The 26,366-nt window shown below is 37.3% G+C and overlaps 4 protein-coding genes across 4 annotated transcripts in view; 1 reads left to right on the top strand and 3 right to left on the bottom strand.

The window, feature by feature from the left end:
* The window catches only part of LOC125227950 (adenosine receptor A2b-like), a 202,728-nt gene that overhangs the window by 36,215 nt on the left and 140,147 nt on the right, over nucleotides 1–26,366 (bottom strand). The window lies entirely within an intron of this gene.
* Nucleotides 1,852–3,755, bottom strand: LOC125227949 (hornerin-like). Its single transcript, XM_048132358.1, has 2 exons — nucleotides 2,117–3,755; nucleotides 1,852–1,986 (listed from the first exon to the last, which is right to left on the bottom strand). The coding sequence occupies exon 1, from the start codon at nucleotides 3,645–3,647 to the stop codon at nucleotides 2,235–2,237; it is 1,413 nt and encodes a 470-aa protein (XP_047988315.1). The 5' UTR covers nucleotides 3,648–3,755; the 3' UTR covers nucleotides 1,852–1,986; nucleotides 2,117–2,234.
* On the top strand, nucleotides 5,003–7,590 carry LOC125227948. The gene is made up of 2 exons (XM_048132357.1): nucleotides 5,003–6,457; nucleotides 6,700–7,590. The coding sequence occupies exons 1-2, from the start codon at nucleotides 5,021–5,023 to the stop codon at nucleotides 6,769–6,771; spliced, it is 1,509 nt and encodes a 502-aa protein (XP_047988314.1). The 5' UTR covers nucleotides 5,003–5,020; the 3' UTR covers nucleotides 6,772–7,590.
* On the bottom strand, nucleotides 9,876–11,744 carry LOC125227951 (eukaryotic translation initiation factor 3 subunit D-like). Its single transcript, XM_048132362.1, has 2 exons — nucleotides 10,283–11,744; nucleotides 9,876–9,954 (listed from the first exon to the last, which is right to left on the bottom strand). The coding sequence occupies exon 1, from the start codon at nucleotides 11,430–11,432 to the stop codon at nucleotides 10,395–10,397; it is 1,038 nt and encodes a 345-aa protein (XP_047988319.1). The 5' UTR covers nucleotides 11,433–11,744; the 3' UTR covers nucleotides 9,876–9,954; nucleotides 10,283–10,394.

Here is a 26,366-nt window from a genome sequence, read left to right as displayed (position 1 = left end):
CTGAGGGCCACCATGGGGTGAAACGTAGTATATTTTCGGAGGAGGATTATAATAGAGTTGCTGATTGTTTGTAGTTCCTGCGTAGAGTGTGTATACCGGATAGCCACTGCTGTTGACTCTGTTGCTAATTCCAACGAAGGGGTAGGAGTGAAGATTGCTCGAGTAAGAAACATTTTGAGTACTGGGGTAGCCGAGACTGCTGGGATAGTTATGCGAAGTTCCACCATTTAGCCCAGAGCTAGGGTAACTATGCTTTCCACCTCCACTGCCGTGCCATGTTGCGCCGAATCTTCCAGCTTCTATTGCGTTATATGAAACAGATAGCACTAACGTACAAAAATACACATTTTTGTAGCGAAACATGGCGAATAACCGCCTGCGCCTGAGAGCACCAAACTAGTGACCAAATAAATGTTCGCCAACGACACAGATTTGTCTTATCAAGCACAGATTTTGGAGCTGAGTAAGTTATTAAATATGGATGCGGACCTAGTTTATGTCGGCTGATTATATTATCTGCCTTTTGACACCAAATACGGGTTTTTATTTAAAAACAGGTGTATCCAGATATCAAATATACTTACTTTAGGTAAACTATTTTGAAAATGAGTGAAGAGGTAGGTAATAAATAATAATAAGAAAAAAGTCATTTAAGCAAAAACGCGCGATATTCGACCCCCAAGGGAATATAAAAAGGGAATGCAAGTTTGTAAGAGGAACAAGATTCATTCTAGGCTAGGGACAGTAGGGACTTGATACTTCATGAAAAGATAGTTACTAACTATCTTACAAGTATTACAAGTATAGTGGTTTCAGGCTTTTTGAAAATTCATACCTTAAGTGGGTTGAAAATAGAAATAAAGTTTTGTTTAAATTATGAAACTTGGAACATCCTAAAATGTTTAAATAAAATAAATTAAAAATAAATTCAGTGTTACTGGAATTTCCCTAGGGGGGTTGATTGGTGGATGAAAGTTTTATGGGGGGCTTTTACTTTAAATACGTATATGTATAACTATTCTAAATTAATTATAATTTGTAACGGTAATCAATGTTGGAAAATAATTCATGCAAAATCGTGAGCAACAGCTGGTAAAAGTCATAATTTGATGACGTTTAAAATTGTTATGCGTTATTATCTGTGGTATCAAATCGTATCCAACTTAACATGGACTGACTCTACGAGTATCACAAGAGTTAATGCTGCAACATGACATGATAGTTTAATGATAGTCGATCTTAAGGCAGCACTGCACAATGCACATAATATAAGTATCACATCAACATATTTAATGGGTATCTAACGAAAAAAGTATCTAGGCGGATTTGTTTACTTTTCTGGCTTGTTATTAGTCTTATAAGACTTTATTGGTTATCAAATCTTATACTTTTAAACGAGCAATTCTTGTATATTTATTTATTTATTTATATATAGTATATACCGAAGATCTCGGAAACCACTCTAACGATTTCGCCGAAATTTGTTATGTGGGGGTTTTCGGGGGTGAAAAATCGATCTAGCGTAGCCTTAGATCCCGGAAAACGCGAATTTTCGAGTTTTTATGAGTTTTTCTTTCGCGGTAGTAAACGTAAAATATGGTCGTTAATTTCGCCGCGCGCGCATAGATTCCGCTTAGCTCAGTCGTACGAGGTCGGTCTAATGTACGCAGATAGATCGTAGGTGTCAGGGTTTCGAATCCCGGCCAGAAATTAAATTTTTGTTTTTTGTCTTTTTTTTGTTTTTGTATTTATAAGAGTTTTTTTTATCTAAAGACGTGATATATTAAAATAGAACCGAGCGAAGCTCGGTCGCCCAGATATTTAGTACTTAAATAATAATCATATGACGCATATTTTTAAACATCTTTATTTGAAAATATGAAAAATATAATTGAGTGATATCAACTTAACGTATCACTTAACCTTTCAACTCATTTTGTAGATAAGATAGGAGTTTCGTGGTACCTATTTATTTATCATATTAAGGGCCAGTTGCACCAAACCGTCTGGCACCGTTAAAGCGTTCGTTAAATTTTATTGTATGAGAAATTCCATAGACGTCTGCTGCGTGACGATGATGTGTCTGTCAAATGTGGTTGGTGCAACTGGCCCTAAGTGTATTTAAGACAACTTATTTACATTATTAAGTTCTTATAATTATGCACGTAGCACGACATAGTTATATAACTTGTATATCTACATTTAAACTAAAATGTTATACATAGTTTAGTACATTACACAGCAATGAACAATGACATCCACCACGGTGGATTATGAAGAATCTGCTTCAATTTCTGTCTTTCAGGTAATATAGTGTTTTCCGACTTAGCGGGCTCCGGCATTCTCGAGTAACGCATCAAGGTGTTACAATCCACTTTATTAGTAGTACGGAGATCCCTAGTCCTAATCTCCACTTCGCACTCCATGTTCGACGGGTTTATAGGAGGTCCCTTCACTTTAAGAGGATCTGTCGCGTTGACAGTGAACGTGCAAGACGTGGAGTTGATCATTGTCACATTCGATGATACGGTCGCATTCACTGAGGTAGTATTCACAGGCGCAGTGCTGTTCACCGTAGTAGAGTTCGTCACACACGTTGTAGAATTAACTTGAGTTTGGGGAATTGAAACCTGCTTACCCTCATTAGTAAATGTCGAGACTATTTCGCAAGGAATTTTCAATACCTCAACCCTTCCGTTTTCCGTGATTCTCATGGTACAGACGGCTGCATTTTGAGGGGAATAGTTCCCATTCATATTTCCATTTGAATTGTAACGGTGTCTGTAATAGTCGTCATGGTAGTAGTGGTCGTCGTGATAATGGCTGTGGGAGCGCCCCAGGTTGTACAGCGCTAAACCTGTCAAAATGTCTCCGTAGCGGCTGCCGGAGTTTCTATATTCAGTCACATACACGTACTGTGGTGCTGAATAGTACGGATGGTATCCAGGAGTATGATAATTATTAGTGATGTGATTATTCACAACATGTGTTCCAGTATGATGCGGTGTGGCGTAATAGTTATTACCGTATTTGTTGTTGGTTTGTTTGTTTCCATAATTATTACTAGAACTTGAGGAAGAAGAGCCAGATCCCCACCAAGACCAACCAGATCCTGAAGATGAAGAGCTTCCAGATCCTGACAGGCCTGTTGACGACGATGGGTAGCTCGGCTTTTGTCCACTTCCTGACAATCCCGAATTAGACGTCGGATACCCATGACTACTGGACCCACCAGTTCCATATCCAGACAGCCCCCCTGATGAGGACGGGTAGCTAGGTTTGGACCCGGATCCATAGCCGGAGAGACCTCCAGACGACGAAGGATAACTCGGTTTGGAGTTCCATGATGACCAGCTGTTACTTCCTGATAGGCCTGAAGATGAGGACGGGTAGCTGGGTTTAGAGCCGGATCCATATCCGGAGAGGCCGCCAGACGATGGATAACTCGGTTTGGACCATGATGACCAACTCGACCCGGAGCTTGAAGACGACGACCCTCTCCCCCAACTTGAAGAGCTTCCTCCTCTGCTACCACCGCCTCTGCTGTATCCACCTCCTCCTCTTTTGGGAGAACCCGCCGCACTCTCAAAATAACACGCGAGCGATATAGAGAGCACTAGGCACAACAGAAATGTTCTGTTGGCCATGATCGGCCACTATTGTCCCAATTAAAAAGTACTGTTCCAATTAAAAGTAAGTAAATATTAATGCGCGCGCGCGTCCAGCCACTTGCCCGAGTTTGTTATAATCACTAACTTGTTTACGTACCTACAGCAACATGGCCCCGGCCTACCACGAACCATACACGACGTGTGTCCCCTGTCACACTTACGTACGAAGTTTCAAGTGCGACAGAGATACAATACGTCGAACGTGGTTCGCAGTAGGCCCTCGGCTATTCTGGGAACGGGTTCATGCGTTTCATTCCATCTCGCTTTACACATATCTTTCATTATCAGTCCGTGTTCAATTTTGAATCTTAATTCATTCCGTTTGAAATATTTTTACGTTTCGTCAGTATTATATGGAATTATGGGTGACTCACTGGTATCCCAAAACGCGATGTGGGCTTTCCTGTTGCAAACAAACGTTGCATACGAAGACGGTATTACCCATACAAACATAACAACACTTACATAATATAGAATACAAAGGCATGCATAAAATGTAGGACATTCGAAATTTATTTTTTTCCGCAAGCAGCAAATCGTTATCATGATGTTTTTAAATAAGTACATTTTAAATAAGTATTTAGCAGTGTTTAACTATAAGTAATACCTACTGTAACATATGTCTAATCATAAGTTTCACTGTATCAATAAACTATTTTCATTTTCATTTTCATTTTCATTTTCATTTTAAGTATAAGAATTTCATAAGGTATGCATAACGATTGTAAGGAGTAAACGTATATAGTTTGATTTTTCTCCATTCTCTCTATTCATTGTACTTAAGTTTTCTTCTCGTATGTAGGTATTTTTTTGTAATGCATGGATTGTGTTTTATGGAATTGTTATGTGCAAGCAAGACTAGTCTTCTGCATTATTCATTATTATTATAGGTACCTAGATTATTAGTCGTTCGTCGTTCCATATCATAGCCAGCCAATAGGCTAGTTTCCTACTAGTCAAATCAGCTTCTTTTTAAGAACTGCCAAAACGATTTGCTAATATGGAATTACTATGAAATACTGAGGAGTGACGTCACGGTCAATTCATTTACTTTATGTCTTTTTCTTTGACTTATTCAATAGAAATTATGTTTAAAAATAATTACTGTCCATATTTTTCGTCTAATTATGTGGTGCTTTATTTCGTGCATTTATTAAATATTTTATTTTAAGTAGGAAACTAGCTGTTTCCGAACGTGATTATTAGATATAAGTATTTCCGAACGTATCCTCGCTCTTGTTTATGTTTTTGCTCTATGCACATCGTGCGATTCTGTGGTCAGCCATTAAAAATCTGATTACATATAAAATAAAGATATTTTATTGCAGCAGTCTCAGCTCGTACAAGTCATGCAGCAGCAAATGCTCATGCTGCAAGAGCAAGTAAAAAATGTCACTTCTTCGGAGGTCAAAAGTCGCGTGTCCGTGCCCTGGCCGCAACCTTTAGAGGTAGATAATGGCGATCCTTACGAAAATCTTGTCTTCTTTAAGAGCCGATGGGAAGATTATTGCCTGGCTACGGGTATGAGTACCTGGCCTTCAGAAAAAGATGTCACAAAAGCGGGTCTTCTCCTGAGCGCTATAGGAAGTAAAGCCATGAAAAAATACATGGATTTTGGATTGTCTGAGGCGGAAAAGATGAGTGAAAATGCCATATTTGCTAAAATTGAAAAGACAATATTTCTTAAAACCAACATAATATACTCAAGGTATTTATTTAACATGAAAAACCAGAAGGCGGAAGAAAGCTTTGATGACTATTTACTGGCCCTAAAGAAACTAGCTAAGAGATGTAATTATAAGGAGTTTGAAGACGAAATTTTAAGAGACAGAATCGTGGTAGGAATAAAGGATGGTGAAGTCATAAAAGAGCTATTGAAAAAGCAAGACCTAACGTTAGAAACAGCCATAAATATTTGTCGTGCTTCTGAGGATGCTTCTGCTCAAGTTGCTGATTTACAGAAAGCAGAACCGGTCAACAAAATTACTAAGAACAATAAGCCTTTTAATAGTGACACACCTAAAAAGTGTAGATTTTGTGGAGGTGTTCATGTCTACCAAAAGAAATTATGCCCTGCCTGGGGACAGCGTTGTGAAGAATGTGGTGGCCGAAACCATTTTAAGAAGGTTTGCAAGAAGCGTGGAACTATAAAAGAAATACAAGAAGACTCAGATAGCAGTGTCATCATAGCTGAAGTAAGGTACAATGAAGAGTCAGGCCATGCTGAAGCACCACTTTTGTTTCATATTGGTGATAAAAAACATAAAATATACTGTGCTCTGGACACAGGAGCGGCAGTTAGTGTGATGGGGGCAGAATATTATAAAAGTTTAACAGGTCATAAGGACTTATCAGCTTTAACTCCGCCGTTGAGAAGTTTGAAAGCATTTAATGGTACTCCCATTATTAACTTGGGAAAAGCATCCTTTATAGTTACCAGGAAGAATAAAGATTACAAATTAAACTTTCACATTGTTAATGTTAAACATGAACCACTCTTGTCAGAGAAAGCTTGTTTAGCTCTGGGCATTATAAAATACTGTGATGAAGTATTAACAGAGTTGGACCGTTCTAAGGCAGAGCAAATTATGAAACAATATGAAGATGTCTTCGAGGGTTATGGCAGCCTTCCAGGGGAAGTTTCATTGGTGCTGGATGAATCGATTCCTGCCCATATTCAGCCTGCACGTCGAGTTCCAGTTGCTTTAAAAGAAAAATTAAGAACTGAACTGGCACAGCTAGAAGCCGACGGTATCATAGTAAAGGAGACACAGCACACTGATTGGGTAAATAACATATTAATTGTTAGTCGTGATTCAAAATTCAGATTATGCTTAGACCCTATTCCGTTAAACAAAGCATTAAAGAGGCCAAACTTTCAATTCACTACTCTAGATGAGATGTTGCCTGAGCTCAGTAAAGCAAAGGTTTTCAGCACTGTAGATGCTAAAAAAGGATTTTGGCAGTGCCGTCTTAATGAAAAAAGTAGTAAACTGACTACATTTTGGACCCCTTTTGGTCGTTACAGGTGGCTCCGTCTCCCATTCGGGCTCTCTTCATCGCCAGAGATCTTCCAGCAACAACTCACCAGTCTCCTTAAGGATTTAAAAGGCATTGAAATTATAGCAGATGATATCTTAATTTATGGCGTCGGAGAGACAGTTGAAGAAGCCAAAATGGATCATAATATCAAATTTGAAAAATTACTTATAAGATTAAGAGAAATAAATTGCAAGTTGAATAAAGATAAAGTAAATCTACTAAGAACATCAGTGAAATTTTATGGACATATGTTAACTAATGAAGGTTTGAAGGTGGACAAGTCAAAGGTTGATGCTATTAACAACATGCCTACTCCGACATCTAGTAAGGATGTTTTACGTTTTCTGGGAATGGTTGGATACCTCAGCAGATTTATAAATAATCTCAGCATTCAAGCTACACATCTTAGAAGGTTAACAAGAAAAGAGGTAGATTTTGTATGGACTGAGCAAGAAGAGAAAGAATTCAATATAATAAAAAAGAAGGTTAGTGATTTGCCTACATTGCAGTATTTTGATGTAAATAAAGAAGTTGTTTTAGAATGTGATGCTAGTGAATATGGATTGGGCGCTGCAATGTATCAGAACAACCAGGTAATAGCTTTTGCATCTAGATGTTTGACAAAGACAGAAAAGAAATATGCCCAAATAGAGAAGGAAATGTTGGCAGTGGTCTTTGCTTGCATCCGATTTAATCAATATGTAGCTGGAAACAGTAAAATTACTGTCAAGACAGATCACAGGCCATTAATTAATATTGCAAACAAACCTTTGATTGAAGCTCCAAAGAGACTGCAAATGATGCTTCTTACACTTCAGAAATATAATGTACAGTTACAATTCATTCAAGGAAAAGAAAACATAGTTGCGGATACTCTATCCAGGGTGGCTAGCCGAATGGCACAATCGCTCACGAAACGCTCACGAAACGAAGCGCTAGTAGATATCTATCTCTATCGCGCTTGCGTATTGGCGCGACAGAGCCAGCGGCGTATCGCTTTCGTTTGGCGTCGGAGAAATGCCATTCGGCTACGGGGCCAGAGCTCCAGTACATGATCTGTCTGACACTTATAATTTGGAAGATAAGATTAAGGAAAAGAAAGTTTATAAAATTATAAGTAAAATTTCAAATGTAAAATATTTAAAAATCACTGACAAGCTTTTGGAAAAAATTAAAGAAGAGTCAATAAAAGATAAAATTTGTCAGCAGTTAAGTAACTTTATTATTAATGGATTTCCCAGATACATATCAGACGTTCCTGCAGAGATCAAGATCTTTTACAAATTTAAACATGAACTGTCTACATCAGAGGGGCTTATCTTCAGAAACAACCAGGTTTTAATCCCAGAAGCATTAAGGCCAGAGATGATGCATAGAACGCATGTCAGTCACAATGGAGTTGCTAGTACACTTCGTTTGGCAAAGGGAAACATTTTCTGGCCGGGAATGTCAGGTGAAATAAAAGAATACATCGAGAAATGTATGTTTTGTATGTCACATGCTCCGTCTCAACAAAAACTGCCTCTTATGTGTCATGACATACCAACTTACCCTTTCCAATATGTATCCATGGATGTGTTTACAGTGGGAGATCTAAAGTATTTGATAACTGTAGATCATTACTCAGACTTCTTCGAATTGGATAAAATTTCTACTTTGACAGCTACTGAAATCATTTCCATCTGTAAGAAAAACTTTGCTCGTCATGGTATTCCACAGAGTGTGCACAGACAAAGCGACCAATTTTTCCAATGAATTATTTAAGAAGTTTGCAGATGTGTGGAACTTTGAGCATGTAACATCATCACCACATCATCCTGAGTCTAATGGAAAAGCTGAAGCCACAGTCAAAATTTCCAAGAAGTTAGTGCTTAACAGCTTAGAAACCAAGCAAGATTTATGGTACAGCCTACTACATCAACGTAATGTTCCTATAGAAAAAGACAACACCAGTCCCGCTCAAAAATTATTTTCTAGAAGAACACGGTCTGGACTGCCATGCTTGTTGAGACACTTAAAGCCAAAAGTAATTCCAGATGTTCCAGCAAACATAAAGCAGAAGAAAGAGAAGATAAAAAGAGAAAGTGATAAAAGATGTGCGGAGTTACCGGATTTGCAGGTGGGACAAAAAGTTGTTACTCAACTTCAACCGGAGACTGATAAAAGGTGGAGTTTTGGCACTATCAGTAAGAAAATAGATAAGAGATCTTACATTGTCCAGGTGAAGGATAAATCATACAGAAGAAGTAGAATTCACATAAGGCCTTACAGTGGCGACATCATTGAGTGCGGACAGACTAATCAGATACAGGAACCAGATCAGGCTATTGAGTGGCAGAGTACAACACCAGAGTTTTCGGGCGTTGAATTAGTTGAAGGTAATCAGAATTACAACCCGCCTTTACCCATTCAGCTACCAATCAGAGAACAGCCACCACCGATGGAACCTGAAGAGGCCGTGCGCCGCAGTGGGCGGACTAGGACACAACCAAGTCATCTAAGAGACTATGTTGTATCTTGTTTTGAGAAAGGGAGATGTTTCCGAACGTGATTATTAGATATAAGTATTTCCGAACGTATCCTGGCTCTTGTTTATGACGAAGGCGCGGTTTAATTTATTTATTTATTTATTTAAACTTTATTGCACAAATAAAACAAAAATGTACAAATGGCGAACTTAATGCCTAATGGCATTCTCTACCAGTCAACCATCGGGCCAAACAGAGACATGTAAAAATGGTGCAAGGAGAAAGAAAAATGACAATGACAATTATCGAAAACAACTGATTAACTTCATAAAAATACTTATATAATACATAAATATAAATATATGCAAACAAAAATAAATATACTTACTTATAATTGATATATATTCGCAAATATATACATGTATATATATATATATATATATATATATATATATATATATATATATATATATATATATATATATATATATATATTGATGGATTCTACTCGAACTCTTGTTTCAGCAGATACTGATGTAGTACCCGCTTGAAAGCTAACTTGCTTGGGGCTTGTTTAATGATTATGAATAGTATCTGCTGGCGTGTTATGCTTCCAATTTTATCACTTATTTAAAAAACAAAAAGTGCTAAGTTATATTTACCATAGTTTATTAATTTATTCCTTTCCTTTTTGCCCTGCATATCAAACCAAATAGTTCATTGCTAAACAAAACGGTTATTACTTATTATTCCAATATACTTGACAATATCATGTAAGTAATATTGTCTTCGGTTCCCGCGATAGTTACTCATGAAATAAAACTATGGAAACGGATTAAATCGCGTATAATGAATTTAAAATACATCCCGACGTTTCGAACTCTTTACAGCGTTCGTGGTCAACCTGCCTTAGAAATCTAGATTATTTGTGGTCATGGTTCGTTAATATTTCTTGTAAGTGGGTAGCTTTTGCACATTTTAATTTTTCCTCAGTCACCCGTTGACCACGAACGCTGTAAAGAGTTCGAAACGTCGGGATGTATTTTAAATTCATTATACGCGATTTAATCCGTTTCCATAGTTTTATTTCATGAATATCATGTAAGATTGAAACTACAGTGACTTACAAAATTTAACAAATTATATCTCCATACACCGTAAATATTTAAATAATGAAGGTGACGTCACTAGTAGACTCGAAAATCCAACTGAATCAAATAGCGAAAAAAAGAGCCGACCACCACGGCGGATGTTCCAACATTTCCTTCAGTTCTGATCGCGGGGGCATAATAATGGCATCCTTATTCTGAGGCACCGGCATCTTCGCATACTTCAACAGAATTTCACAGTCGACTTCATTGCTAATCACTTCTTCGCGAGTCCAGATCTCCACCGTACAATTCATACTAGTTGCGTTCAACGGCGAACCAGTCACTGACAAAGGATCAACAGATTTTATAGTAGATTTACAAATCATTTTGTTTGGCGCAACTGTGTTCGCTTCAGTCGTGTTCACATTGTCATCGGTATCCACATGCTCTTCTGATGTTAAATTAGCCACTGATGAATTAACACACACGACGGTTGTCGTATCACTAGCATAAGGTAATTTCCGCGTACCGTCAGCAAATGTCGTCACTATAGCACAGGGAATCTTTAACACTTCTTCTTTTTCGTCCTCTCTAACTCTCATAAGACAGGTTGCATCATCTTTATCTTCATTAGCCTTTTCTTCAGCTGAAGTTGAAGTGACAGCATGGTCCGCGTTTTTTGAAGCCGAATTGTTGCGTCTGTAGTAGCTGTCGTGATAGTAGTGATGGTAACCCACGTGTGAGCGCCCCATATTATACATTGTTAAGCCAATAAGGAGATTGTTAAATCGGCTACTCGACTGTCGGTATTGGTTCACGTATACGTACTGTGGGACCGTGTAATAGGAGGGCACTCTCGGTAGTCTCGGTACAGAAAACCTGTACGATCCGAATCTTTGTCCGTATCTGAAACCGGGTTGTTTGATGAGTCCGGAGAGGCCGTTGGAAGAAGGGTAGCCATGCGAGCCTCCGGGTCCAAAACCAGAATATCCATTAGACCCGGGATAAGTGTGTCGGGAAGAACTTTTCCCCCAAATGCTGCCGAATATACCGCCTCCTCCGCGACCGCCACCTCGACCACCCCCGCCTCTTCCACCACCTCTGCAATGTGCATTTGCAATAACAACGAACACGAAATACAACAATAACAAACGTTTCATAATATCCCGTTTGAAGGAGACGTGGTTCGTCTCCTTTGGCCCGGACGCTTATGCGCTGGAGCCCGGGTCGTAAAGGGGGCCCGATTATCGAGTAAGTGTCATCACGTGCAGAATGTTTCGTGCGCGTAGCAATCACCTGTTGACTATGATGGACAGGCGACTATTCGAATAGTAGTAGACCTCTGGACTGTAAAATTTAGGGCCAATTGTAATAAGAGTTGCCTTGACTCATATGCGGGACGGCAGACACTGCAGACAGTGAACGTCTTAATGCACTAAGGGTTTTACTAATTTAAAAAATATATATTATATACTGAAATAGATAGTTCTAGTTTTTGCAAAAAAAGAAACCGATGTGGCAAATAATAATTTCATAAATAAATCATCAAATAATTTGTTTTATTTATTACAAAATTTTCATCAAACTTTTGCGTTATGGTCAAAGTGACGATCAGAAATGGCCTGTCAGTAAGAACTTAAGAAGTCACTGGTCCGTAGAACTACTAGAACGGCCGTTTCCAAACTGAAAGTCTGCGGGTGCCATTAAAATATTGAACGCCAACGGCAATACCTATATCGCTCAGAAAAATAAATCTGTAATGAATGCAATTAAATAATTGTTCTTGGTCCATTCAATTGGATCTTAGGGTTTGTATGAATTAAATTGCTGTTTTCAATGGAATCATGTTTTATTTTATTATGTAACTAGGTGTAGGTACATAAGTAAGTACACATAAATTATTTTCTTTTAACTTAATACTATTATACATAATCAGCCTTTGCATTTCCGATGATGAAAATCATAGACTTATTATTAACATTCTTATCTACTTTTTGAATACCTACTTCTACAAATATTACACTTAATTAAATCAAATAACGACGAACGACAATGTTTATACAGGATGAAATAAAAAAAACCGTTCAAATTTTGCATATTGACTTTTGAGGTCATATTGAACGATTTTTATTATGGGACCAATGCTGAAATCGTGAAAAAAATTTGGCAGTTCCATAGAAATGAGTAGCATCATGAGTTCATGACAATCGGAATGTATAGATAAGCCTATTTTTTTTTTGCGATTTCAGTTATAGTCCCATATTAAAAGTTGTTCATTATGATCTCAAAATGCAAAGTTTAAACTGTCCTTTTTATTTCAACGTGTATATTTATAATTAATATAACGTTATAAATGCAAAACTTCTTTGTATTCTTTTATTCCTAAGTATTAGAATATTCTATAAAATGTATCCTATTGATCCTAAAAGCCAGCTTGCATAAAAACTGCACGTGGTAGGATGGTAGCATAATCAGTTTCATAATTGTCCTCAATTTACATTTGTACTCCTCTAAATCAACATGTTTTATAAAATATTGCTAGGTAGGATATAATTATTTCATTAAATACAGCGTGTGGTCTCCGAGTATAGTATCTGATAATACGAATCGTATATGATAATAATTTTGTTAAATAGTGTTATTAATTAACATTTAATATTTTTTAAATCTGACCAAGCGGCAATGTACGCCGTCCAACTTAATTTGACATGACATAAACGTCATGTCGAAATGACGATTAGGTAGGTACGCTAATTGATGTAGACGTAATACATTGCGTGCTGAATTATTATCTATGAAAAAAAGTCTCGTCTAATTTAAAAAAAACATGTATTAGACTCCTTAGGTCCGATACTAATCGTTATTAAGGTATGGAATACACACGCTGTATACAATCTAACATTTTGTCACACTACTTTATAACGGCACATAGACGTTTAGACGTATGTATAGGCACACGGCAATCAAAAAGTTATTCATTTTGTAGCGGCAGTCGGTTAATTTATAAATTTTATGACTAATCTATGCAAACGTTCACCTCTTATCTTTGAGTAATTATGTTAACTAGAGAGGGCACCTCAACTTGATTTTGTGTAACAACACTTAGAGCCGATCGGCAAAAACGCGCTTAGTCTGTGCCGAACGGCTGTGGTAGATTGACGTATCGCAATGAAAAATATTTCGTCTAAATAATGCCGTCATGTGTAGTGAGGTACTGTACAAACTGCTCAGGAAAATCTAACTAAAGCCAAGGAGTGACTTTTCATACGTAGGTTTACTGCATTTTTGTTTAAACACGCTTACTTTTTAAAAAATGTATCAATATAAACTCATGCCGAAGCGCCATGTTGCGGCGGCCATGTTTCGTTGAAACCAAAGAGTAAAAAATGCAACAAAAGCAGACGTGACAATATCGCAAGTTAGTTTAAGTTTCCTATCATACATTAAATTATATATATTTATCGACGCAAAAAAGGTTATTTAATTATTATTGTCAGAATTGCAGTTTTCCGACATGTCGGTCTATAACAGATTCTCAATGCGCGTGTCGAATTTCATGTGAGTGTGTAAATGTAAGTGCAGTACCTAACCTGCCTGAATGAATTTGGGTAGATAGACGGTCAAGCAAATTATGAGTGTAAAAACGCGCGAAATTCAAATTTTCTACGGGACGATAAACACGCGCCCATACATATTTACATGGATGTAGATAAAGTTATGTATGCGACTATACATAATTAGGCATTAAAACACTCATGTTATCTTATTAACGCAACAAAAACAACACTCATGTTTTAATGCCTACCATTATGCAAATGTCACATAAATAACTAATATCCAGTTGCGGCTACGTGTACACATGTACGCTTAGTCCTTATGTAGCTTTCTATGTGGGCATTTAAGAAAATTGGGACTCACAGAGTTAAGAAAAAGTTAAATCGCTGTCAGTTTTGCAACGATTAATTATCGCATTAAATTTAGCATGGAATTTCAATAAAAACATCGTTTTTGTTTTAATTATGTAAATTATACTAAGCTATAATCTAAATTCAGAACGTGAAAAAAGTTTAGTTTTAAATACAGATTTCAAGCTTGATTGTCGTTACAAAACTAACAGCGATTTATGTTTTTTGTTAACAACTCACGCTAAATGTAAACCCATGTCGCTTCTATACTACGACTTCTAATCTATGCACTCTATGCAGGGCTCATCATCGCGACCGAAAGGTCGTAAGCGCCGAGTAAAATCGTAGCGCTTGCGACGTTACGGAAGCAGGCCATTGGTTCGCACCCCGCCCCCTCGCCCCGCCTTCAGCTTGCAGGCTGTGACACGTTCGTTGTTTGCTATAGCTCCTCTATACGAAGTAATAATTACTCAATGTGTCAAGACTGCGCGTTATCGTGGATGAAACGAACTGTAATAAACTTAAAACGCACGAAGATAATTAAACTGCGATAAAAAGAGACATCCACCACGGTGGCTTGTTCAGCATAGTCTTCAGAGCTTCCCTTGGCGGTAACACATTGGTAGTTTTGTCTTCAGGAACAGACATTTTTGCATATTTCAGAAGAGCAGCACAATCTACAGAGTTCTGTATCACTTCTTGTTTAGTTCTGATTTCTACTGAGCATTCCATGTCGGTTGCCTCTGCTATTGGCGCTCCGGTTACTGACAAAGGATCCTTGATGTCCACCGTTTGATTAACACAAGGGTTAACGACTGTGTTATTGCTTGTCGTGTTATTTCCAAACAAAGAGCCGTTTAAATTGCTGTTGTTCACAGATGTTGAATTCATGTCCAATGTCATATTCATATTTACTGCGCTAGTACAATTATTAGTTACTGTTGTTTCCTTGGCGATATCGTTTGACGTATGATTTCCATTGTCGAAAGTAGACACTATAGCACATGGAATAGACAATACTTCTAATCTTCCGTTTTTCTTAATCTTCAACACACATTTGGCTTCTTCATTGGTACCACCGTTATTGTTATTTTGATTATAATTCGATCCGGTATTGTGGTGATAGTATCCTCCGGAACTTGTTCTCTGGTAATCATCATGGTAATAATGGTTATGATAATTATGAGAGCGTCCCAAGTTGTACATTGTGAGGCCGGTCAAAAGATCGCTGTACGGGCTTTGAGCTTGTCGGTATTGTGTGACATAAACATACTGCGGCGCCGTGTAGTATGTTGGTCGACTTGGTGTATACGAAGTGTGTGATGAGCTCCAATGTGAGCCTGAGCTTCCAGAACCGGATAATCCGTGCGAATTGGGGTAAGTGTGTGATCCACCCGATCCGTGTCCAGAGTATCCATTAGAGTTCGGGTAGCTGTGACTGCTGCTTGAGCTACCTGAGCTTTTGGAGCCTCCTGAGAACCACCCAGAAAACCATCCTCCTCCTCCATGGCTACTATGGCTTCCATGACTAGAATGGCTGCTGTGACTGCTATGACTGCTGTGACCATGACTCCCGCCATGGCCTCCGTGCCCGCCCCTACATTCTATTAGATTCACTGTTAACACCACCAACACAAAGCATAGGCATAATTTTACGTTATTCATTTATTATCTCGGAGCGAGACGTCTGGCGATCCTGAGTGCCGAATCGCGTGTACAGCGCCGGAGCCCGGAGCGGCCATTTAAAACTTGTTGATTATGAGCTTTAGTTGCTGTGTGTGTGAAAATGTGACGTAGTGTTTGTGGAATTTCCGCGGTAAAAACGTTCGTATAAACAGGAGCCTGTGACCCTTGCATATATGGTGAACTGTATAGTAATATTAGTAATAAACAGGAAAACAGCATTACTGAGAAAATTAAGATTCATTTAATATATTTAAAAACATACATTTCGTGTAGGTTTAGGTAATGATAAATTATTTGACAGTTGCTGAGTCAAATAAATATTATCAAATTATCATACATCTTTATTTAGCTTACTTACGACACAGTATAATAAAGAATGCTTACCTACGATAACATTTCTTACTTACAAAATACTATAAATGGGAAAGTGTGTGTGTCTGTTTGTTTGTCCGTCTTTCACGTCAAAACGGAGCGACGACGTATTGGCGTAATTTTTTAAGTGGGGATATTTAAAGGCATGGAGAGTGACATAGGTTACTTTGTGTCTTTTTCTAACCACCCATTTGCCTAAAAAGGGGGGTGATGGAAGTTTGTATGGAACATTCTGTAATTTTCGAACTTAATGCGAGCAAAGCCGGGGAAACCTGATAAATGATAATAAAATAATTCATTTTATTTGAGTAAAATATTAGTATTCCCTCCATTCAAAATCCTTTACCAGGGTCCTTAACCTATGAACAAACGCATGTTCATATTGTCGATTAGTGTAAGTCAAACCCATTTATAAAAGCATCATAACATTGATAGATACAGTAGTTAAAATAAAATTAGAAGTAACTAGTTTAATTACAGTTCCATCTTCTAAAATTTGTCATTAACAATTAACAAATTACTAGTGCTTAGAAATAACCCTTATGTAATTACAGACAATTGTCAGTATCAAATTATTAGTATTATTACTACAGAATCTACAGATACGGAATTTACGAAAGTAATAGGAAGGGGTTTTTTGATAATCATTTTGTTTTATTTATATTGGGGCTTATTTTCAATTTACCTCAATTTATTTTCTTAGTATGAAGTATGTAAATCTCAAATAAATAATCCTTGGGAGAAACTGATTGTCAAGATATATTATGTATTTTTTTTAGAATTAACAGATATTACATTGTCCGCATTATTTAGGTATGTATGTACCTACGGCTAAAATTTTTGTTTCAATTTTAAGTAAATGTTATCTAATTATATTTCTTATGTCCTATACTAACCACCGTTAGAATAATGATGACTCACATGCGTAAACAAAACAAGGAACTTAGTGCACGTTATCGTTAACATAACTTCATTAATAAATAATTACATGTATGTCAGGAGGTCTGTTTTGACAACCGATAAGAATATAATGAAATAATTATAATTAACATTGAGATTAATACGTTTCCTCAATTCCTCATTAGTGTTTGTCCAGCTGTCCGGATTGAGAGCGAACCATAACATAGGTACTTTACACACAGTATCAGCCAATAATAATTATGATACGATAGTACCTTTAACACCTCCATATGTGAGCGTGTACGGGAAAACGTCCCACTTTGTCGATTGCTATAAAGCCGCTTTGTCAGTGTATTCATATGTATAAAGATACAAGTAAATTTTGCCTTAATGGTAACCGACAAAGTGGGACGTTTTACTAAACAAACTCACATATGTGTTGTTTCAATAAAGTTTTTTTTTAAGTTGTGGTAGTGTTTCTTTGAAGTTAAGGAAAAACATTATGTACCGTAAAACGGGGTTACTTTGCTCCACCATGGGTAACTTTGCACCACCTTTAAATATGGTTAGATAGTAGGTACCTACATTTTTAGGGTTCCGTACCAAAAAGGTACAAACAGGAACCCTTATGGTGCGACTCTGTCCGTCTGTCTGTCCGTCTGTAATATTCATAAATATCTCGAGAACTACTAATGCTATCAACTTGAAATTTGGAATAGTTATGAACATTGTAAACCTCTACAAATAGAAAGTATTTTTTTTTTTAATTTATGAATTTTAATTGTAGAAAATGGCCAAAATGAATGGGGGGCAAACTGTAAATTTCAAGTTACTAGATCAAGTGGAATATCGTTAGAAAGAGCGCAAATTGAACGTAAATAAACTATATTTTATAATTTTTTTGTTGTGGAAAAAAAAGAATTTTGAAGGAAAATGTAAAAAAAAATACCGTTCCCCCCCCTTATCTCCGAAGTTTACCAACGAAAAATTATGAAAATTTTAGTAAACATTGGTTTTATGCTATATATTACAGGAAAAATATAATCGTGTTTGTATTTTGAATACTTTTTTTTTAATTCACAAAAAACTTTTCATATTTTTACTTTCAAGTTACCCACCCTTGCGAATGTATATCGTACTTCAAATTGATACAAGATGTTACGTAAACCGTCTTCTTTCCAATAAAGTAAAAACTGTTTAAATCGGTTAACATTATAAAGAATTATCCCTGAAAAACTAACATAGTATACAGGTCGCGCAAATTAGTTAGCGAATTCACGAAGAGATGGCGCTATACACAATAATGCTCATTAGTACCTATACTTTTGTCTTCTAGTCAAGTCATTAGAGTTATATGAAAACATGAGATTATTTTAACTAGGTAGTTTGAAAGAAAGTTTGTACGGGACCCTCGGAGGGCGAGTCCGACTCGCACTTGGCCGGTTTTTTTTTTATAAATTCAGTTCAGGAGCAATGTTACCCAGGTATAACAATGCTCCTAATTTATTTTTTGACATAGGGCTGATATTTTTATCATACCACAATTTAATAACATTGTCAGCTAGCATAGCTAAACGAAAGCGATTCCTTACCATCTTACTAGGAATATAATTATAATACGTTACTAGTTTAGTTATATAATTATATCACTGGATTAAACTTAGTCTAGGGATATAATTATAATACGTCTCTAGTTAAGTAATATAGTTATATTACTGGAGTAAGATGATAAGGAATCGCTTTCATTTAGCTATGTTACGGCATATAATTATATCCCTAGGGTTATAACTATACCTCCGCCGCGCCGCACCGCCACACTCCTGCCTACAATCATTTCACTAAACTGAATCCAGTCATATAACTATATGACTAAACTAGTAACGTATTATAGTTATATTCCTAGTAAGATAGCAATTAATCGCTTTCGTTTAACTATGTTACGACGTATAATTATATTCCTAGGGTTATAACTATATAACAGCTTTATCTATCTTACTGCGACATATACATATATGAATAAATATATTTCTCATTAAATTTTCTCAAAAATCAATGAGTAAAAAGTTTGGAGCAAATTCTGGAGCAAAGTAGCCCCGTTTTACGGTACTGATACAGAAGAAATCTGTTTCAGTACAAGGTACAGTACAAATCGGTCGATTTTTGAATTTCGAACGCTCGAATTCGCCATTCGAAAGTCTTTTTAAAACGACGAAATGCTATTTTCAGTACAGATGGTGTTTTTTTAACGCACTAATGCGAGAAGTGGTTCATTAGGTATATGCCAGGTCGAAACTTCGGAGGCTCATCTGTACTGAAAAACGTCGTACGATACACGTGCGAAAAGGAAATTCGTAACTCGTGTCGATTTAAAACACTCCTATCGGTCGTGTTTTAATTTATCGCCACTTGTTTCCAACTTCCTTTTTTACGCACTTGTATCGTAATGTATTATTTCGAGAAAGGACAGTTAGTAATTTAAAATCTAGTGGTAATGAATGACCACTCGTTTTCGATTCTGTTAGTGTAAAAGGTCCAAAAATGACACACACCACTTATAAAACACTTTACTTTATTACCACCAATAGTTACTTAACACTATGTATAACACTATGTATAACACTCACATATTGCTTGACTGGTTTGAGAACTGATTTGGAACTGATGACACCTTGTTCCTCGGACCTTATATATGAATGCTAAAAAATCTTAACACCGCGATTCAGACTTGCGTGCTCGGAACAAAGAGACATCTATTGAGTACATTTTAAATTAATTTTCAATAACCAAAATAATGTTAATTGTACATAAATGCACATATTTTCATACTCAGGTTATTTCTAATATTTTTAAAGTATTTTAGAGACATTTTTTACCTAAATAAACCAAATTAATATTACAAAATCGCTACCACTAATGCCATCTATTGGTGTACTGAACAAACTGTGAAATACATAAGAAATGTATGAAATAAAACTATACGGCGTCAACATACCGCCCACCAAGAACAAAGCAGTTTGTTCTTAACTCCGCCCACCATGGCATGATCTAACAGATAAATACAAAGGCAAGTGATTACATAAACACAACATTGACATGCCTATTACATTTAAGTACTGTTTTATTTTAAGGTTGGAAGTGTAATTTTTATATATTAAACATTAACTTTATCTAAAAAAAAAAACTTGTAGAATGTACTAGTTACACTTAACAAAATCTAACTTATTGTTTGAACCAAAGAGCGTAGGCGCTATTTTAACCAAAAAACTTGTTGAACGAGCATGAAAACTGATTGTTTATCTGAAACATTAAGGAATATGTTCTGAAATTAGTTACTCTATACAAGATTGAAACAATTAAAATAATATTATTTGATAAAAAAAAATGCTATTTTAATAACAATAAAATGAAGGAGGGATTTTACGTATTTTACACAAAACTGACTACTCGTGTGATGTTGTCCGTACCTGAACGTTTTTTATGCATTCCTCACAACCATCTAGATGCAAAATATTTAATCGTTTTTGAACAAAGCCACAACACCAATAGCTGACTCAGAAGTATGATGAGATTTCGCTGTCGTACAAAATTATTGACATTTAAATCACTAGAAGGTGGAGGTAATGGAACGTACTTTGGGATTCAGGTAGCTGGAATACTTACTACATGAAGGTGATGAGGATTGCTGTAGTAGAATAACTTCGGCCAGATAATAACTGGTGCTAGCCAAATAAACTCCAAGTTGCTTCCTATATTTCTAAAATAATGATGATTTACCATCAATCGTTGCTTGTTATTGTTCCAGGTTGCTTGTCTGAAGTTGTTAGAGGATCTATTTCTTGCCGAAGAAGAAGCATTGCCGTGGATGTGGGCAGCTGCTTTCTTGTACCTCTCTTTCAGCTGAGTTTCTTGTTTGGTTGCTGCAAAATCAAGTTTACCTTTGGCGCACCGTATATTTTCTTCGCGTAAAGGTAACTTGATTGAATACCTACCACTACACTCCCTGTTAGTAGCGGCAGCAAAAGTTTCTTCATGCTTCTTTTCTTCCTTAGTGTGTATTTTCTTCTTCTTCTTTGAATCTGGCGCAAAAAGATCAGCCTCGAGCTTCGAAGGCTTCCTCCGAACCTCGCTGTCAATGACATGAATGTGGTTAGCTCTGATCTTATTGTGTAATTCCGACTCACCTGAGTGAACCGGCCCGGAAATGATCCAGCCTAAGGAAGTTTTCTGAGCGATGGGTCCTCCTTGTGGAGCTTTGAATACACCGCTCATGAGTGTTTGACTATAAACTTCTCCACCAAGCATCAAGTCGATTTGTCCCGGTTCATTGAATGTTGGATCTGCTAGACTTAAACTCGAGAGCTCGGACCAAGACTCAACATTGACTCGTTTCTCTGGAAGATTCAATGTTAGTTTGTTTAACACAAAAGCATTGATGCTTACCTTAAAATCAGAGTCTACGCGAGATGTGATTGTTAACTTCACCGACGAGTTAGAGCTCACGGAACTCTCCTCTTCATCTTCACATAGTCTTGTGATTGTGCTTTTGTTGGGAATCCTGGGCAGTCCGAGCAGATGAACCGCAGACTCTTTGATGAACGACTCTTCTGATCCTTGGTCGATAAAGCACCTGAGTGTTATGAGTTTACCAGATTTCGATGTGGCATTAACTAATGCTGTTGGTAGTAAAACCAACCTACGAGATGTCGAAAAATGGCTTTTGATTTTAGTGGTAGTGGATTCATCATTCGGCGATGAGTGATATGTAGCTGTAGGTGCAACTACATTTGAGGCAGCTGAGTGATTTGTATTTTGAGTCTCCTGAGACTCAGCTGCTGGTGTGTTATTTCTGGAATGCAATAATGAATGATGTTTCTTTTGGCAAATTTGGCATCTAAACGATTGACGGCATGCATATACTGAGTGATGAGATCCTAGACAGTTAAAGCAAAGCTTGTGTGACTGGACAAAACCACGACGAGCATCAGTGTCAAGTTTAGCAAACTCTTTACAATGACTTATCTTATGGGCGTCAGAACAAAATGCACAAGATTGGGTTTTTACAACTGAAACATGATGCAGGTGCATGTAAAGGTTTACAGTAGAGCTGGAAGCTTGGTGAGCGTTGGTGCTGGGTCTGGAAAGCTTTGGGTCAATGAACTCCAATGCGCGAAAACGTGACTCTAAAAAAGCTTGAAATTGCTCATAAGTTGGAATCTCATTGTTGGTTTCAATTGACTTCAGTTCCCATTGCTTTCGCGACTCAGCATCTAACTTTAAACACATTAGATGCACAATAATAACGTCCCAACTCTTAACATCGATGCCTAAGTTCTTCAGCGCTTGTAGACACTCGTTGGTTGTATCTAATAACTCCTTAAGAGCTGTAGCAGATTCAGTAGCCAAATTGCGTTGACTCAACAATCGTTTCAGGATGCAGTTTGATAAATATTTCTTGTTGTTGTACCGCTTGTCAAGTTGCTCCCAACTGGTGATGTAGTTATACTTGGTGATTGGAATGTGTCTCAACAACTGTTCAGCTTCGCCAGTTAAATGCCCTTTTAAGTAATGTAACTTCTGAACATCATCAAGATCCTTGTTCTTATGAATCAACGAAACAAACATGTCCCGAAAACTCACCCATTCAGCATACTGGCCGGAGAACGTCGGTATTGTGATCTTGGGAAGTTTGATACGTTCTTCAACTTTGATGCTTGAAGTACCGGACTCAGAGACTCTCATGCTTGACGGTGTGGATGAGGAAGCTGGCTTGATGCTGCTGAGGATAGATTTGACAAGGCATTTGTAATTTATGTATGTTTCTTCAGTGTCATCATAGACATTATTCATAATATATGGGCTTTGGGTTAAAGCTTCCGATTCGCTGTTCTGAATAATATGCGTATGCGTGCGTGAAAATTGCAACCATAATTCCTCTAATAATTCCAATCTAGTATTTAGATAATCAATAGAGTTGCGTCGTTCTTTGGGAGACTTTTTGAAGTTTTCAAAATCGCGAACAATTCTAGACTGCAAGTCATCCTGTATTTTGATAAGTTTCTCCATTGTGATATTTCTAAGTGTTTGACAACAAAAAATATTCTAAGTCCTGGCTACTGATCTGAATTTTCTAAGTCTCGACTCGATCGGATTGAATTTTTTCTAAGTCCTAGATTATACGATTGAAATTTACTAAGTCCAGTTTCATATGAAATTTTCTAAGTCCTCACTCAGTAATGAATAATAAAGTACTCACAATTGACCACTGGCACTCACACTTTGACCACTACTGACGTCACACGATGTACACGCCGCTGACGAAGTCACCCGATGACGCCGCTTACGAAGTCACCCGATGTCGCCGCTCCCGTGACGTCACACGATGTTGTCGCTGCCGATGACGTCAGGCCGTGATTGACGTCGAGTTGCTGCACCCGAACAGTGCCCTCTGCCGTCGAGCACTAGAACCGAATAGCCATCTATCCGGTTCGAAGGACCATGTAAAAGGTCCAAAAATGACACACACCACTTATAAAACACTTTACTTTATTACCACCACTAGTTACTTAACACTATGTATAACACTATGTATAACACTCACATATTGCTTGACTGGTTTGAGAACTGATTTGGAACTGATGACACCTTGTTCCTCGGACCTTATATATGAATGCTAAAAAATCTTAACACCGCGATTCAGACTTGCGTGCTCGGAACAAAGAGACATCTATTGAGTACATTTTAAATTAATTTTCAATAACCAAAATAATGTTAATTGTACATAAATGCACATATTTTCATACTCAGGTTATTTCTAATATTTTTTGAAGTATTTTAGAGACATTTTTTACCTAAATAAACCAAATTAATATTACAAAATCGCTACCACTAATGCCATCTATTGGTGTACTGAACAAACTGTGAAATACATAAGAAATGTATGAAATAAAACTATACGGCGTCAACAGTTAGTAGAATTTAAATTTTTAGTAGAGGAGATATTAATGAACGAAATTCACGAATGGTCGACATTAAAAAATCGGCTCCCAGATGGCGCTTTCCTTTTTGGCCGCTCTAGTGTGCAAAGGTGGTTCATTTCTTGTCAGGGTGGCTAGCCGAATGGCACAATCGCTCACGAAACGCTCACGAAACGAAGCGCTAGTAGATATCTATCTCTATCGCGCTTGCGTATTGGCGCGACAGAGCCAGCGGCGTATCGCTTTCGTTTGGCGTCGGAGAAATGCCATTCGGCTACGGGGCCAGGTCGAAACTCCAGAAGGACATCTGTACTGAAAAACGTCGTACGATACACGTGCGAAAAGGAAAATCGTAACACGTGTCGATTTAAAATTCTTCGCTCGTGTTTTAATTAGTTTCATTTGTTGATTACAAATTTCGTCTTTTCCGCACTTGTATCGTAATGTAAGTACTATTATTTCCTAACGTCGCCGCTCCATTTTGTATTAAAAGACTAATCAATGCAGATTGATGTTATCAAGGTTGTTGACGATCTATTCTCAACTAGCCAAGCTCCTTATCCTGCGCGCTGGCTGTACCTAACATACCTACCTACTTAAAAAAAAAGCGCGCTTAAAATACACTGAACTGGCTCTATTTAATTTGCTTCCTATTTTCAGATTTTAGGGTCATTCTTCATTTCTATGCCTGAGGAAAAAGGTGCCGAAGATATTAAAAAAGTCACAAGGTATGTTTAATTTTTCAGTTATTTAATATTTTATTTTAAGTTGAAATGCATTACCTACAAAGAGAAATTGAGATAAGGTACAGCGGGACAAATCTCGACTGGGGGGCAATTGTAACTAATCAATTTTTTCCATAATTACACTATGATTTTGGGTTCTACATGTATCCACTGAACACGCCTACCGTATATAACCGATGGACACTCTTTTTAATAATGTAAACATTGTAAAACATGGAAAAAATGGACTAGTTAGTTATTTTGTCCCCCAGTCGAGATTCTCCCCGCTGTATCTTATTAAAATTCACTATTATAGAAATTTGGTATATTAAAATTTTTAGCTTTCTGGGAGTGGGAACTCACTCCTGGAAACGGTTTTATTATCTTATTTCTCTGGTCTACAAGGAAATATCTACAGCATTTTTATATTCTATATATCTTGCACATGCTTATAGCTGATACGAATGAGCGGTAGGTATGTGAGTGCCATTATAAATAACATAAATACCTAATCAGTTATAAATGATATGAATAGTTCATTAGATCTGAAAGAATCACCCTTTATTGATCTATGAAATCATTGCTACGTTTTCCTGCGCTTCGTGACTATAACAATGCGTTGTAAATCACAATCCGACCATCGTCCAACCTGCAATCACCTCTCGAGACTGCGATTCCGCATCTTTTACTCGCAGTTACGCCGCAAGACAGTCACGATCGCTTAGTCAACTCCATCTCGCCGCCGCCGCGGTACATTAAAAATGTTAATTATCATTGTGTTTGGAGCCATGTTGACTCAGGTGGCATCTAACATATTCGAGAAGGAAGGGAAATCTTACATAGTCGTCCAAGTGCCAGTCGAGATGCCGAACAGAAACGACCGCTCCGATCAATGCTGGCTAAGGGTCGAGGACGTTGAAGTCACCGCCATGATAACCGTATTCTGTTTCATATCACATGACTTCCTCGAAAGCTACATTTACGATTACAATAGAAGAAAGATGGACGAAGATAACTTCAATGACAGCCGATGGAATGAGGACCTGTTGGCACAAGACAAATGCTATTCATACAACATTAAACCCTTTGGGATGGATCACCAAATGTCAACGCTATTGGACACTATAACGCACAAGAGGATCTATGTCAGCCGCTCCGCAGATTGCAAGCTAGTGATGTACAGTAGGGAAGGAACAACGAACTATAATGTGGACTGCCAAAAAATATTATACTACTTCAATTGTAGAGGTAACAGTTCCGCCAGTGCGTTAAAAATAAATTTGATCACGATGATTAGTGCGTTTATTTGTTTAGTGAGCTATTGATGAGTTTTTCAGTGGTTAATTGTGAATATAATTTTTCCTGTAACAAGCAGTTTCAGTATTCAGGACAGTGAAGTGAGTTAAGAGTTGCATGATACACGACATTACGGCGAAGGTCGAACTCGCGGTAATGACTTACTTCCCATTTGCAACACAGTGGATTGTTATTCGATTTAATTAAAATTTATTATCATTAGCGGCAGAATCCTT

This window comes from Leguminivora glycinivorella, chromosome 7 (assembly GCF_023078275.1).
Source record: "Leguminivora glycinivorella isolate SPB_JAAS2020 chromosome 7, LegGlyc_1.1, whole genome shotgun sequence".
Lineage (NCBI taxonomy): Eukaryota > Metazoa > Arthropoda > Insecta > Lepidoptera > Tortricidae > Leguminivora > Leguminivora glycinivorella.
The sequence above is the reverse complement of the archived record's forward strand: the minus strand, read 5'-3'. Positions and strand labels throughout refer to the sequence as shown.

Bases quoted from the DNA above. Each gene is read 5' to 3' on its own strand.
- LOC125227949 (XM_048132358.1), bottom strand. From the start codon at position 3,647: ATGGCCAACAGAACATTTCTGTTGTGCCTAGTGCTCTCTATATCGCTC.
- LOC125227951 (XM_048132362.1), bottom strand. From the start codon at position 11,432: ATGAAACGTTTGTTATTGTTGTATTTCGTGTTCGTTGTTATTGCAAAT.
- LOC125227948 (XM_048132357.1), top strand. From the start codon at position 5,021: ATGCAGCAGCAAATGCTCATGCTGCAAGAGCAAGTAAAAAATGTCACT. The intron at 6,458-6,699 runs GTAAATAACATA...TGGTCGTTACAG, and splicing joins AGACACAGCACACTGATTGG to GTGGCTCCGTCTCCCATTCG.